Source organism: Motacilla alba, chromosome 2, assembly GCF_015832195.1.
Source record: "Motacilla alba alba isolate MOTALB_02 chromosome 2, Motacilla_alba_V1.0_pri, whole genome shotgun sequence".
In the NCBI taxonomy this organism is placed as follows: domain Eukaryota; kingdom Metazoa; phylum Chordata; class Aves; order Passeriformes; family Motacillidae; genus Motacilla; species Motacilla alba.
In genome coordinates, this window is record NC_052017.1 from 109,787,955 (window position 1) to 109,804,066 (window position 16,112).

General features: G+C 44.6%; 1 protein-coding gene across 6 annotated transcripts in view; it reads left to right on the forward strand.

Annotated features, from left to right (window-relative positions):
* MAPRE2 (microtubule associated protein RP/EB family member 2) overlaps positions 1-16,112 on the forward strand; it is a 99,357-nt gene that overhangs the window by 40,470 nt on the left and 42,775 nt on the right. Inside the window, exon 1 of one of the 6 annotated variants that reach the window (XM_038162892.1) lies at positions 844-1,074. The exons of 3 other annotated variants lie outside the window; for them this stretch is intronic. In XM_038162892.1, the coding sequence (XP_038018820.1) occupies positions 956-1,074 (119 nt within the window). In that variant the 5' untranslated portion in view covers positions 844-955. Of the gene's footprint in view, positions 1-843; positions 1,075-16,112 lie in introns of those variants that run through there. 2 more of the 6 variants (XM_038162909.1, XM_038162929.1) reach the window with 2 other exon arrangements.

Below are 16,112 nucleotides of genomic sequence, written 5' to 3' on the forward strand. Positions count from 1 at the left end.
CTTGGGGTGGAAATGCAGGCGGAGTAGCAGACACAGGAATCGGGAAAAAGAGAGCATAAAATAACTAAGACCTTCGTGTGCTGTTTTATTATTAGGAGTCCATGATTTTTTACATCTTGAAGTCCCATGTCACTTAATATTTATGCTCTTTTTAAAAATAAAGCGTTTACCATCTGAAACACGAATGCCACGCTATGATTCTTGCGAGCTGCAGCCCGTGCGGGCGGGCTTTGTGCGGTGGGGACGGCCATCGCCCCCGGCACACCCGCGCCGAGGGGAGATGCCGGGCAGAGCTGGGCGGTGTTCCCTGCTGCGGCTCGCCGCTGTGTAACCCAGCAGCCCGGCGTGGGGGCTCCTTCAAAAGAAGCCCGATAGCCGCTTGGCGTGGGCGGACGATGCTGAGGTACCGGGGCACGGAGGGTGACGAGGAGGAATCGGGCGTCGAGGTCTCGGCTGGTCTGGCCCAAGCCGGGCGCGCACACGGCTGTCACGGGCGGCGGCGGGCAGGGGCACGGCGCGGTCCCCACGGGCGAGGCGGCGTTTCCGTGCCGCCCACGGGTGCAGGCACCGGGGCGGGGGCGGCGGGACCGCCGTGCGTGGGGGTGCCCGGCGCTTTGTGTGTGCCGGGGCCGCCGAGCGGCTCGGGCCGCGGGGGCCGGCGGCTGCCCCGCACTCCCGGGGCCGGCGGCTCTTTGTGTGGGGGCGCGGGGCGGGGCGGGCCCCTCTGCCTGCCTCGCCTCCCTCGCCTGCCCGCTGCCGTCCCCGGGCGCGGCGCGGCGCCGGCCGGTTGCCATGGCGAGGGGCGGTCACGTGTGGCGGCGGCGGCGGCGGCGGGGCTGACGCGCGGCGGGGCGGGGCGGGCGGGCGGCAGAGTCGCGGCTGCCGCCACCTTCCGCACACCAGCAGCAGCAGCAGCGGCAGCAGCGCGGGGCTCTGCGGAGCGGCGGGAGCGCCAATGCCCGGACCGACCCAAGCCCTGTCCCCAAATGGCGAGAACAACAACGACATCATCCAGGATAACGGGACCATCATCCCCTTCAGGAAGCACACGGTGCGGGGGGAGCGCTCCTACAGGTACTGCGGGGGGGCTGCGGCGGCGCGGGGGGCGGTTGCATAAGGCGGGCGGGCTGCAGCCCCCTCCTCTTCCCCCGGCCCCGCATTGTCCGGCTGCGGAGCGCTCGGGGGATAGGCGGGATGCGTGCGGGGGCTCGCCGCGCCCGGGCGAAAGAAAGGCGGCTAAAAATTATAATAAAAAAGAAAAAAAAAAAAAAAAAGAGAGAGGAGTGGGGGAAATGAAAGGGAAGGCAAGAACGCCCCCCGCGCAGGCAGCCAGCTCCCCTTGGAAAAGAGCCGCAGCACCTCGCTGCGGATCTCGGAGGGAGGCGGCGCCGTGCGGGAGGCGGCGGCCGCGGATGGCGGGGCGCGGGCAGCCCCTGCCCGGCCGGGAGAGCCGCACCGGGCACCGGGCAGTGCCCGCCCCCCGCACGCCGGTGTGGGGGTGACAGCCGCCCCCCGCTCCTCGGGGCGGGGGTGACAGTTCTCCCGGTGCCTGCGCGGGGGAGGGCGGCTCCATCCCCGCCCCCCGCTCCCCGCCAGCCCCATTTTGTGTTTATTTATCGTCTTTCATTTGGGGGGGGACACACGTCTTTTGTCGCAGTTGTAGGCATTTTTGATGAATCGTTTGGCATGCGTTGCTGGCAGCGCTTCTGCATTAACATCTCTGACAATATGTTCCGGCAGATAAGCTCATTAAAATTGTTTGCATTGTTTGATAAGGGTCGCGGCGCAGCCCGGAACGCAACTGGTTTGATGTGCTCCTTGCCGCCGACTCGAAGGGCGATAATACGGCCGGTGGCTCCTTATGTCAATATACAGTTATTTTAAATGCTGCCTGGATGACAGCGAGCAGTGCCTCTGCAGAGAACACGCCCCTTAAAGCTGATTTTCAAGCAGCAGGAAATGATGCTGCTCTCAAATATCTGACTAAAGTGGCGAGTTGTAAGCTGGAATACATGAAAACAAACGTGGATGACTTGGCTTGTTTGTTTGGAGAAAATCGCAGTATTTTTTTTCTTCTGCTGAGGAATTACGGAGCTGCTACCGGCATTTGGCCATTAATAACCCTAACAGTGAATCTCATTGTTGATCGCTCATTGACGGGTGAGCGTGAAATGTGTCGGAGATCCCAGTGTGTGGTTACTTTGAATTGCACAAAATTTAGCCTGTGTCTCTCTCTGAAACGACTTATACTTTGTGCAGTGGAGCCCCAGTGCACACATTTAGCACAAAGTAGCAAAATTGCTTTTGCAAGGACCTATTTCTATTTGCAGAAAGCCTGGAGCTCTCACTTCCTATATCTAAATTTCAGCTGAGTAGTACAAGATTCTGTTTTAGGGGAAAGCTGTATTTCTATCCTGCAGCTAAACAGAAACACTAAATAGATTTGAAATGTCACGCATCTACCTTTAGTTAGTCTGACATGCTATAGGTACCACAGATTGTTAGCTTGTTTCCCTTCAGAAGAGCTCTTTGGAAAACCTCTGTTACATGAGGTTCTCCATTCTTCTTTTTCCTGCGGTTTGTATGTGTTTTTCTGCAGTCATCAACAAGTCAGTTTTCTTGTCCTTTAGCCTGTCAAATTATACACTGAACTATGTCTAGAAAATACATTTTGTGAGGCTGCTGTGTTCAGCACATGATGACAGGAATAACTATATCACTTGCCCAGTTTTCCAGAAATTGTGAAGATGCTCAGCATCTGAATAGCCTTTCATCCAGAGAAGTACTCCGTAGTCTTTTAGGGATTTGTATCCATTTGTATCCCTCTCTAGAGCAATATAAAGGAATACAGAACTACTGCTATCATTGCATGTTATCTTTGGGCAGTAAATAAGCAATCCAGTTCAATATATTTCAGAAAGAAACCTTTAATGCACAAATTTGAACTGAGGAATTCTATTTAGGTTGTTTGTTTTTTTTTCCTTTTGGAAACTTACCATGTTCTGCAGAGTCATAACTCCCATATCTGTTGATTTCTTCCTTTCTCTGGGAAAAAGGGAGAATGATACTTAACTTGCTTCCATCTGTAGCTAAAGTCTTTTAGGAAGTAAATGTCAAGCATAACAGAAGGGAAATGTTAGAGAAAACACATGAAAACTGTGGTGAAGCTTCTCCTTGATACTGGAAAGAATGGCTTTTAAGTTCCATGACAACCTTTAGTATCTTGGCAAGTTCTGTTCTTGTTCAGTGTGAGTGGCAGCAGAAGACCGCTGGGTACAACAGATGAATTCCATCACTTTAGTGCCTGCTGCCACACTGGACTGTCAGTGCCATGCCAGACTTCTGGAGCAGCTTGTGGGACCTCACCAATGACACATCAAGTTACTATGCCTCTGATTGCTGGGCTGGCTTCTTCCATCTAGGAATATGGAATAAATATGTCATTAAACACACCCTGGAGCCTGACGGCAGATGAGCAGTTGTACAAAGCTAAAACACTTCTGTGTCCTGCATCTACCATGTGTTCAGAGATTCAGTATTTGCCTTTCCATCCTTCTCTCCTGTAGTAACAGGAATCCTTTCTCATTTTACAACTTTTAACGTGTTCTGTTCCATAGATATTTTAAAACAGAAGTAGTCTTTACTGATCAGAAAATTTGTGTTCATCAGGTTAGATATTCCCAGACCTAAAAAAAAACCCCTTTACTATTCCTAATGCCAGGTTTTACCAAGATTTGATATCCAACTTCTGAAGCAGATTTAAAAACAGCTGCAGGTTGCACCATTTTACAGACTAGGAAGCTGACATGGAAGGAGCTGCTGTAAGTTATCCATGAAGTTGAGGATGCAGCAGGGAATTGAGCTTATACCACGAGTCACAGCCATGTGCTCTGTATGCAAAGCCACAAATAGTTTTTTCCAAGTCTTCCAAAGGACATATTATATTTTGCAGACTGGGACATACAGGCCCAAGGTGTTAAATTTCTCATCCAGCTTTACGTAGCTGGTAAATGGAAACCAGGCACTTTGGCATAAAATTTAGTCACAGGGTGATGTTACCTTTCAGAGTTAATAACTGTAATCAATCTGTATTGCTTGAGTGAAATATTGTTTCTTGTGCTTCAGGTCAGGAGCCTGTTTAAAATTGGTACTGAGGTGTCTTTTTGTTGGTCTGAAGTAGACTCGGGGTCATTTCTGAGAACGGCATCACATTTAATGATAGTTTTACTTCTGCGTTCAAATATGGTTGAAAAAATTCAATGAGAAACCAAATCAACAGCTGTGTGGAGAATTTTTTTTTTAAATAAGACCTGTTTGCAATGGTTTTTTTGCCAGACTGCAGGTATCTTGTGTGTTTGATCAGCTCATCATATTTTTAAAAGCTAAAGTATTAAGAGTGAATACTTCTAGGTTCAAATGGCATACCTAGTCTAAACCACCCTGGTCCTAAAGAGACAGACTGTTGTACCTTTCTTTGCTTAAGTTCCGCTTTGTCTCTGTGTGTTGCTAGAAAAATGGTTTTCTGGTCCTTCATTCCCTGGCTATATTTAGTTTTACACCCAGAACTTGCATGAAGCAGAGGGGAAGGGGCTGACTTCCTGATTATTGTTCTTGAAATCAGTAGGCTAAAAGGAAAGAAAGAGTATTTCTGTTTTAGTTTTTATCTATGAGTGTCTGCCTTTCTAATGTTATCTGTTTTAAATATTTGTTTTTCCTAAGTGTGGTCTTCATTCTAGAAATCATTGTGTAAGCAAACAAGTGATGGTGCTGTGCATAATAATGAAAGCTAGACACCATTGGTGATTTCCTCACCCACTGCTGGAATAAGTTGTGGGGTGTTACAGAGCATATCTGTCTGCCTTTTACAGCAGTATGAGCTGATAATTTCCATGCTGAAGGTCAAGATTTACATTACAGCAAAATCTGTTTTGGTCTTTGCCTTCTGAACTCGCAGTGAATTGCCGGATGCAGGCTGGCCCTGGGCAGCAGAGAGCATCCTTCCCTCGGCAGGAGCTGCCGCTGGCTCTGGTGACTCTGTGCCTTCCACACGTGTGGCTTCACTCAGGGTTCAAAAGGGGACCTATGGCTTTGCCTTACTCTGGGCAAAAATTGCTGTAAAAATTAGGCTCCGCTGAATGTGGTAAGCAGGTAGTTACACTGAAGTAAAAAAGACCATTTGTGTTGATAAAATTAATATATAAAGGCCCAAGCTTGAGAACTGGGAAGGTGATACAGAGTAAAAGCAGTGAGCTGTCTTCTCACTTCATAGTACTGATAGATGTGACTTCTGAAACTGTAAACACCAGTCAAAGCAAATGCTATTAAATATATTAGTAAATCTTTATTTTCAGAGGCATTTGCTCTTGACCTAACAGTTTTATTGCAGATTATGAGAATTCTGCCCTAGATTTCATTGAGAGCAGGAAAAGGTCAATAACAAATGTTAAAAAAAGCCATCAACAAACTAACATAAATTACACCCCATAAATTTGGCCTGTGCTTTTCTAAAAGCTGTAGTTGTGATAACCCCCTTGTCTGCCAAGCATCTGGATTGGAACAAGGTAGTCGCTATCAGGGAGAAAACCATCCTGATGACTTAGAGCCAGCAGCTTACCAGCCAGCATTAAAGAGGAACCAAGGCAGAAATCTTTCTTTAGTTCCTGTCAGCTTAGGTGCCCTCTATTTTCTCTTCTTTCACTTTCATAAAGCTGTCTTCCTATTGCTGCCACTGCTGTTCTTCTTTAATCTTGTTTTCTGCTTAGGGAGTGCTCTGCCTAGAGAGAGCTGTTTTGGTGAGAATCTTCTGCTGGGCAGATCCAGCTCTCAAAAAGCACAGGGTGAAACTGTCTGAAGATAACTGGGAATCACATGTGAGTGCATGTAAAAGTCTCTGAGGGTTAAGAGGATGACTCAATGACTCTGCTCAATACTGCATCAGTTGTTTGAAACTTGGGACATCTTTGCATTATTGGGATATCTCTGTTGCCCTGGATTTAGATCTTCCTTCATAGTGTTTTGGGGGCTGGAGGTATTTGTTTAAATCAGGGGCTAAGAGGGAGGGGACTTTTTGGGGACTGGGGAGAGAGGGGAGAAAACACTCCACAGACAGCCCTGTTTGTGTAAAGACATTGAGATAATTTTCAGAGAGCTCAAACTCCTCAGTTTACACTCAAATGCTCTCACCATAAAGGTCTGAGAACGCCTAATTTGCACCCAGCCTCCATGGGTTTCAGAAACATCCTGTAGGTGGGAGGCTGCGTTCTGGTTTTTGTTGTGTGATGTGGGTTTTTTTAAACTACCTTGTTGAGCTGCATAGCAACAGCAATGTTTTTTTGGCATATTAACAGAAAAAGGAGCAAGTTTGGGACACATGAGAGCTGAACCTGATGCTGGCACTTTCAGAAACAGACATTTTGGCTTCTGCCTTGTGCCTTCAATCTAGTCTTCCTAGAAAACAGGCACTGAAAAATATGCTGCATTGTGAAAGAAAGGTGATGTGGAGGTGGGGCTGTGGAGCAAGAGACCTTGATTAAAGCTATTTCTTTGGCTCGTTTGAGAGAGATGCAGTTACCTCATCTGGACCACAGGAATGTTCTTCCAGGGGGCATACCTGGACTAACCTTTTGTGATATAAAACTTGTTTTGGGAGCCACTAAGAAAAGAAAATGTGTGGTAGGTCTACATTTCAAGCCTTGGCATTTGAATGTGTGACTATTTAAAAATATCTTCAGAGGTTTTGGGGTTTAGTGGGGAGGTTAGTTTAATTTGACAGTCTCTTCTCCTTCCTCATGCCCAAAGCTAATTATAGCAAAGGCTTGGTAAGGAAGCAGATAAATAGTGTGCCAGCTTTTCACGCACTTTGGAAGCGCAACTTTCAGCCTTTGTTTGATAATTGAAAACGAGTGGTCTCGCTGCATCTGCTCTCAATCACACCAACCACTGAGTGGGATGGCACGAAGGCCGTGGCGCGGTGGCAGCAGCAGCAGCGTGGCTCCACTGCTCCGGGACAGCGTTTGGCTGCTCGCATCCTCCTCGCTCCCTGAATCCTGGCCTCCAGCTAGCAGCGCTGGTCGCTCGCTTCCAGGATCAGTGCTGGGGAATGTAAATGGAAAACATCCGTGTTTCTTCTGTGGATGGTGTTAGCTGCGCACTGCGGAGCTGTTTGGATCTTGCTCAGATCTCTGCTGCCTGACTCACCGATAAAGCATCTTCTTCGTATTGTTTCATTACAACTAGGTGGGAGGGGAAAGGGAATATCAGCTATAAATGTTTACTAAACATGTTTACTAAACTGTTGGGGTTTAAAAATAGTGTTGTTGTCTCTTTTTTTTAGCACAATTCTCTTGTTTTGTGCTATGATATATTTAAGTCAAGATTAAAATCTTGCCTGTGATATTTTGAGAAAAGTTTGTCTAGTTTTCTAGTGGTATACTAAGTTATCAAATATTTTGTAGAGAAGGCTCTGTATACTGGAAGCGCACCCATTAAATGTCTCAGCTTAGCCACTCTGAAATAATTTCTTGTTTACCATAGAGCCCCATGATTAGTGAGGGGTGCCTTTGTGTTAAATCTGGTTTTTTGCTATGCTATCCAAACAGGAAGTGTAAACAGTCATTAGTGAATCGAGACTTAGGGATGTAGCTTCCGTAGGAAATCCTTCAACTGTGCCAAATCATTCTGCCTGAAGAGAAATATGCCATGCAGGTTGTACTGTTGATCTTCTGGCCTTGTGTATGTCCACCTTGCATTGTATTGTTTCAGAGGCTTAATTTTCAATATTATGTTTCTTGGCAATTTGGAGCCCTGAGAGAGATCTCGGTGGAACCCTTAGTTGAGATCTGTGCACTTCAGTTTTATCTCTTAGGAGCAACTCAAGTGAATTTCCCCCGCTACAGCAGGATTCCTTAGTACCATAAAGATTTTCTACCCAAGCAGCTGTAATTATTCAGAGATGCACATGAATGCAAATTCTTTCCTGTCACTCTGGAATGCAGTGTTGATGCTCAGAAGGGCTTGCTGGCAGTATGTATTAAACAATTTGGGGGGAGTGAAAATTCATTTTAGGCAAATCTTACACAGTTGTTATGCTTCGCTTCTTAAGGTTAATCTCTGTGGAGCTGGTCCAGTGATATCATGAATAGGAAGCACTGAAATATTTGAAGTAGAGTACTCATTTGTTTTACTTATGGATTCAGTGTTACACAAATCATAGCTTGTTAAAATAACTATAGAATCTATGAGTAATTGTTTGTATGGAAGTGGAACACATAACCCAGTGATATGACAGTCCCACGGGAGCTTGTGTATACAGAGAGACCATGGTGTGTAGGAGTGCTGAGAACAGGGAAGCAGTGGTAATTGGTTGGATAGAAGGGATACATTTTCCCAAAAGGAAAGCATTCAGTTGTAATTAGTCATTCTGTTGGAAACCTTGTTATGCAGAATGGTGTTTGTTATATTTTTCTGAATTGAGTTGTTTGGGGTCCATATTGCTGCTTGCCCATAATAATGTTTCAAAGTTATACATTATGTAGATTCTGAATCAGGGTCTAAATATACTGTTTTCAGTCAACACATTAATGTTGTGCTAGTTGTCAGATTCAAGGAGGCATAAGAAATATTATCTTTTTTTTTTTTTTCTTCCTTTGATATATCTGCGATGAAGTCAGGCTGAGACACCTGGGGTTACTCAGCCTGGAGAGGGAGAAGGCTCTGGGGAGACTTTAGCACAACCTTCCAGTACCTAAATGGGGCTTGCAGGAGAGCTGGAGGGGGAATTTCTACAAGGTTATGTAGTTGTAAGACAAGGGGCAATTGCTTCAAACTGAGAGTATGTTTAGGTTAGGTATTAAGAATAAATACTTGGGGGTGATGAGACACTGAAACATGTTGCTCAGAGAAGTTGTGGATGCCCAGTTTCTGGAAATGTTCAGGACCAGATTGCATGGGGCTTTGGGCAGCCTGGTCTAATGGAAGGTGTTGCTGCCTGTGACAGAGGGGCTAGAACTATATGATCCTTAAGGTCCCTTCCAGCCCAAACCATTTTGTTATTCTGCATATTTCTGCCTGCAGAGGTTTGGCTCTCTAGCGCACATTTTTAATCTGTGGCTCCCAAGTGTCAAGTGGGTTCCACAGGGGTGCTGTAGAACTGCCTTGTCTCTCAAGCAGCTCTATTTTTAATATGATGAGGTGTTTTTTTCCACTACCACATTATGCACACCCCTGGTTGTTCTTGAAGGGTTGCACAGTATGGACCTGGTGGTGCTGGTGAACAAGATGAACATGAGTCAGCAGTGTGCTCTTGCAGGGAAGAAGGCCAAGCCCATGCTGGGCTGCATTGGCAGGCATGTAGCCAGCGGCTCCGGGGAAGTGATTCTTCCCCTCTGGTGCTTCTGAGACCACATCTCACATACCGTGTCTGCAATTGGCTTCTCTACTTCGAGAGACAATGACATACTGAAGTGAGCAGAGGGATACCAGGATGGTCAGGGGGCTGGAGCTTGTCACCTCTGTTTGGTCAGTCTGGATAGGAGCCAGCTCAGGAGAGGGGAAGATCTCACTGCAGTCTTATCTGTCTAGTGGGAGACTGTGTGTAAGGAAGATGGAGCCAGGTTCTTTGAAGAAAGCGAAAGGATGAGAGGCAATGGCCGTCAGCAGCTGCAGCAGTAGAAAAGTACTTCGGATATTGGGAGAAATGTTCACGCAGCCAGGATGGTCAAACCCCAGAAGTTACCCAAAGGGATTGTGGAATATCTGTCGTTGGAGAGACTTGAAATTGAGACAAATGGCAGCCTTCTCTTGCTGTTTCTGCAGTGACTGGGAGGCTGGAGCAGATCTCTCTGGAGTGCCCTGCCTGCCTGAGTCAGTTTATGATCCTGTTCTGTAGCTCTAATAAACATAAACAGCTCGTGACTTAAAAAAACAAAATAACAAAGTCACATGCTTTAAAAATGAAAGGAATATCATCTGGAAGCAACTTTTGTACTTCCAGGAAGGAGAAATCAGCCTTGTCATCAAAGGTTTCAAATGGAAAAGAAAAATATGTGTATGCAATCTCAGTATGACTTCAACAATATCAAACATTTTCTAGTTTAATTCTTGTGAAAGCAATACTGCTGCTGCAGCACTACATTAATTCATATTCATATAATTTCATATTGTGTTCTCTGGATCACTGAGAGCAATTCCTGCAGTTTAGTACCCAGGGATGATCGAAAGTTTGTAGAGACACAACAGAGCAAAGGCATAGTTTTGCTGTATCATAAAATTATTTGTGTACATTGCAACCGAAGATTATGCCTGGAAGTTAACAGCTGATAAATTGCTTTCTCTGCTTTTAAGGGATTGTAGCTTTTTTCACACAGAAAATATTAGCATTATTGATAAATTTAATTTGCAGGAAGTGTCTTAAATGTGAGCACAGTTCTTAAACTGTGTCAGATGTCTGCTTAGTTTGATGTGCTCTTACAGGGAGTGGTGCAGAGCTGTCTTGTCGCGTGGCCTGCAGCAACACTAAAGAGGGTTGAAGCAACTGAATATCCACATTGCAGCCCAGATAACCTTCGTAACTGCACTTACATCTAGTTGAAGGCAATTCAAGCAATAAACTTTTTTCTTCCTTGTTTATTGTGAGAGTTGAACTTGGTAATGTTACTGTTTGCCAGCTGGAAGCAATACACTTTAGGAATTAACCTCAAGATATTCCATGAAAGGAGGCCAAATCCTATTAAACAGTACATCTATGCTTCTCTTAGCTTAAGGTGCAAGGCTTTACTGGGGCTTGTAGATGAAGAGTGTAATAAGTAATTCAGTTTCTACAATCACAGTTACATCAAAGCAGTAAGCACCTTTTAAAGAACATTATTTAGAAAACAAAGCTTTGGGGATTTCCCCCTTTAGACAGGCAGAAGATGTTAAAAGTTAAAATCTGTCCAGTTGTAGTTGCAGTTTCAGAGATCTTCAAAGACCAACATGGTTGAAAAAAGAAGTTTTGGCGAAGCTTTACTTGATGCTGGTAGACACCAATTATGTTAGTACTGCAACAATGGTAAAATCAGTCTGTGGTTAAATCAGTCTGGCACACAGCAAGAGTAATATGTTACATAAATCACAGATGGCTGAGCTAGAATGTTCCTACAGGGCAATTTACTTCATGAAGGATTAGTGAATTCTGGTTTTAGTTACTCCAAAATTAATTTAGCAGTTAAGCAATTGCACTTTGAAGTTCAGCTCTGTTCTACATAGTACTTGGTAAGATTAATTCTTAAGATATGTCATTTACCAGTAGTATGTTGGGCACCAGAATAATTTAAGAGTGCTTCTTTCTCTGTTATAGTGTTAACTCATGAGAACAAGGGAACAGGTCAAGTTACTTTAGTATCCAAAACCAAATTTAAGTGTTGTGGCTCATAGTCTTAACACTTGCAGTCTGTGTAATATTAGAAATGGTTTGTAGGGAGTTTGTAATAAGCCAATGGCAGGGGTATTTATTTGGGCCTATATTCGCAGCATTGGAGATGTCAGAACTCCAAGATTTATTATTATCGTTATTATTATTTTTAGTCTAGCTTTCACCAGGGGTTGAGGGAGAAGAGGGAAGGGGTTTGCCTCAGAGCCTAGTAAAAAGCTCTGCAGCATGTTGGTGCAGTGGCCTGCAGAGGCAGTGCTGGCAGGGGACTTTCAGCTGGTTTGTGTCACAGGTGTGGTCTGGAGCTTGGTCCTGCATTCCCAGCAGAAAGCCTGGTGCTTCTCCTTTCCCCCCAAATGGCAGCAGAGCTGTGATAGCAGTGGGAAGTCTGAGCAGTCATACTAAAGCTTAATATTTTCATTACAAAAATACACAGGCATGTTTTAGAGAGTGATGCACCAGTGAAAGCAGCTAGCATGGTTGCCTGTTGCTTCATCTGTTGTCACATGCTTGTTTACAGCTTCAGGGCTTAAAATAAACATTGTCTTATATCCCTGATCAGTGTGGTCACCTTCCTGCCAGGATGACTTGTTCAGGGATGGAGTGGAGCTGGCTGCCTGGCCGATACCTCAGCAGCTCTGTCGTGCACGCTGTGCTCTGGCACCTCTGCCCACGGGTGCTGGGATGGTTGCATGAGTGGTTGCTGGGCTGTTTCTCGTCCCTTACTTGGTATCACTCCAGGAACTTTCAAAGGGAAGGTGGCCCTAGAAGGCCACTTAAAAAGGGCCTCATTTTCTGCAAGAACAGAGTTGGACTCAATGATCCTTGCTGGGCACCTTCTGACTCCTGATACCCTGTGATTCTAACATATATGTATATTAAGGTTACAATAAATGTTTCAATGCATAAATCAGTGCATATCTACACTGGTTTTTAATGTAGGAGAAAGAAGAGTTGATGCATGACCAAATCCTTGTGCTCTGTAACACAGTGCATCATTTGTGAGTGGGAAAGCTGTACCGCAGTGCCTCTTTAGCTGGTGCAAGAGGTTTCCCATGGGAGTTCTCTGCTCCTTAGCTTTGCCTGCCTTGGACAGCCAAGGTTTTTAAAGTGTACTGCAGTCTATTGTTAGAAAACAGCAGCTATGTGTTAGGAGAAAGGCATTGCATTTCCCCTTGTTGAATCCTCCTGTTTTCCCTTCTTCCCAGACTTGTCCTCTTCTGAAACCCGTGGATGTTCAGTGCCTGTCTCCTGCTGACTCACTGCCTCTCTTGCCTGGCTCTGCAGGCTTGTGAGGCGCTTGGAGGCTGCTCAGGCCCCCGTCAGGAGGGCTGTATAGTATTACAAAATCTCATTTGCCATTAGGTTATGCTTGGAGTAAATCAGCGTGTTACTTTAGCCTTTCACCTCGGAATGTATACACGCTGGAGAGGAGGAGGGGGCAGCGAAACCCCGGATAGGTCAAAACTAAATTCATTTGGTGACTTCATCTGTCTCTGGTTGGATCTCATCCCTGCTGGAACTCCCAAGCCTGCCCGCAGTGTTTTCTGGACTTAAAAGGCGGAAATGGCAGGAGCGGGGAGCAGCCGGGCTGCCAGAGCTGCTGCTGGGCTGCCAGAGCTGCTGCTGGGCTCTGCCTCTGACACAGTGCCTCGGTGCCCTGCAGCCCCAGTGCCCAGCGCTGCTGCCTGCTCTTAATCAGGGTTTCTGCTCGTTCTTAGCCCTTCCTAATCACGGGCAGGTATTCCTTGGTGTAGATGCAGGTGGCTGCTTGAGTGGGTGGCTGTGCCCGCCGTGTTTTGCCTGGAAGTTCACAGGCTGCGCTCAGTGGGGCCAGTGGATTTGGGAACAAGCTCTCCTCCGCTGCTGTCTTCATTTTTCCCAAAGTCTGCATTCACTAAAGAAATCTCCTGAAAAGTTGAAAGTGAAACTACTCATCCACCAACTCGTGGGAGCAAAATAATAAGTGGTTCCCCTGTTATTTTCAGTGCTTAGGCTAGGAACTGAGGTTTGCTTGCATGGGCTGCCTCTCAAGGCATCCTTTCTTCAGTGATCAGCACTGATGTTACCTTGCTCTATGGCACGTTTTTAATCTCTTGGAAATCCTTTAGTAATGTCTGCATGTTTGCTTGGTAAACTGTTATCCATAAGGGAAGAAAATGAAAAAAAAAGGAGAATTGAAGTTCCTTCTTGTGTCTGGATGAATTGAGACTTTGTTTAACAGAAAATTAAAAGTTGGTTTACTTATCAGCTTTCTAGGGATTTTCTAGTTACAAAATGGTCATAGACATCTTCGGTTTTCTAAAATGTAGGTGTTTCTAATTGTCTTGAGTTTATTGTTTAAGTCTGAGAATTATTTTCCTTTGAATCAACCTTTTTTATTTTTTTCCCCTTCACAATCCCCTTGTCTATTGTGAAAGGTAGACTAGTTGCCAGCGTCTATTGTGAAAATTTGACAGGTTGAATCTCTTACTTCAGGGCATCAGAGCAGCAATTCAAGCTTAAGATCTTAGAGTTGAAAGCCTTGGCAGGGGGAGGGTAATAACTGTAAGTCAAGGCAGTGAAGTTTTTTAGCATTGCAGCCTTGCCATGGATAGGTTCCTCTTGTTCAGCCTGCTTCAAAGGATTTTTGTTGTTCATCATTAATAAAATGCCTTCTTAATTTGTAGTCACATTCTTTTTATACTGAAATTTTTGTGTCCTTACACCATGTTAAACAGAGCCTGTCTGTTCAGCAGAAAACATTACTATTGCTTTGTTCAACTGCTCTAAGGTGTGGTTTGAGGGTGCTGTGCACTGCTGTGGTTCATTTCTAACCAGAGTAAATATACCTGTATGGAAATGGTGGTGACCAGAGGCTCTAAATTGCTTCCGTTTTGTGTAAGCGATTGATGTCTGCCTTTCTTGAACCTCTGTCCTTTGTCAAGAATGCTTTTTTTTTTTTTAATTAACATTTGTTTCCTTACAGAAATTGATAAAGAACCTTTCAGAGCATGCAAATACTTTCAGCCATAATGAAGATATTACGTAGTTAGGTGTTATTATTGCATTGTACTTGTGATGGCAAAGGTGAACCCTGAAAAAAAAGGAATTTTGTTACTGTGGAGACATGACATTGCTGTTTCATTGCCACAGTTTCTGTGGCTGCAGGAGTGAGAATGTAGTTGGAGAAATAAAATCTTATGATAATTGAAATACAACTGGCAGATTCAAGTGAATGCAAACATGACTGCCAGATGCGAGTCAGGGAATGGGGTTTGTCCTTCTCAGGTGGACCTTTAGGTGCCCTGAAGTCTTCAAAGCACCAAATAATTGTCCTGGAATTTGAAACTGTTCTTTTCATTTTTGTGAACTACCCCAGTTTAATAACTGGTTAGTAAATAAATTTCTAACTATTTCTAAATGCTTTGCGGTATACAGTGTAATGCATTGCTAGTTATTAGGCCATATCAGAGGGTTTGGCTCAAGTTGTGCATATTATTGGAATACTTCTGGTTGTGTTTTTCACATTTGAGGAAACTGAATATCTGAAAAAGAATCAGTATTTTTCTGCCTCACAGATCAGTTGCTTTTGGGGGGGTGGTAAGTTTTCTAAAGCACAAACCCGAATTACCAGGAGCCTTTATAAAAGATACTCAGATTTGGCTCTAAATCAGTCCTTTATACCCATCATAAACATTTATGTAGGTCAGAACATCCCAGCATTGGCAGGAAGCCTCTAATTTAAAAGAAGAAAAATTCCCTAATCCAATCAGAGTGCATCTCTATTACTCTAATTTCACTTGCATTTAAACAGGGAAGTGCAATGAAAACAATAGAAAATATGCTGTTGTCTGTGTTCAGTGATAATCCGGCAATATTCAAGCCATAAAATGTACATGGATTGCCTCAGTTTCATCTAGCCTTTGTAGAGTACTTCACAAATCGTTTTAGGTTAAGTCAGATCCTTGTGGTAAATGTAAAATGGCATTCAGAAGTGAGTGAGATGTACAGAAAATAAAAATATTTTTAGCATTTCAGCTCTATTTAGTAACATGGGAAGAGTGCAAAAGAGATTTGACATTCAGCATTTAAAAACATGAATTTCTCACGGTATTATAATCACAGGATTCTTTTGATTTTCTTTTCTTTCATTTTTTTTTTTCCTTTCCCCATGGCAGTACCTCATTGTGATTAATTTTGTCTCTGATCCAGTTTCTGGCTAGATAGAGCCTTTGTGTTGCTTGCTGCAAATATCACTGCAGTTGCTGCACTCTGATGCCATGATATTTGCTGCAGAAGTACAGCATAAGTCAAAAGGGAGAGTAAGAACAGTGTTGTCAGCACCGCACAGGAGCTTTTTGTGTTGATTTTCTGTCTGCGGGACTCCTTTCTATACAGCCAACCTCAAGCACAACTGGTCTCTAATGACTGTGGCTACAGCTGTGTGCAGGGAATGTTCAAGAAACAGGCAAGGTCCAGCTGCAAATCAGTTGTCATTTCAGGATGGTATAAAAGGATGAATTTTCCTTGTACAGGGATTTATCCACTGAATCTGGCAGGTCTCTTCCTTCAGGGATTTCTTTGTTTTTGCAGTAGCTTTAATCTGGACAGCCTTTTCACCAGCAGCTGCAGCAGTCTCACTCAGCTTCATCTTAGCCTTTCTGCTGTTATCTCCTGCTTTAGTAATTTTTGGTGTGGAATCTTTAGTTTTATTGGCCGTATC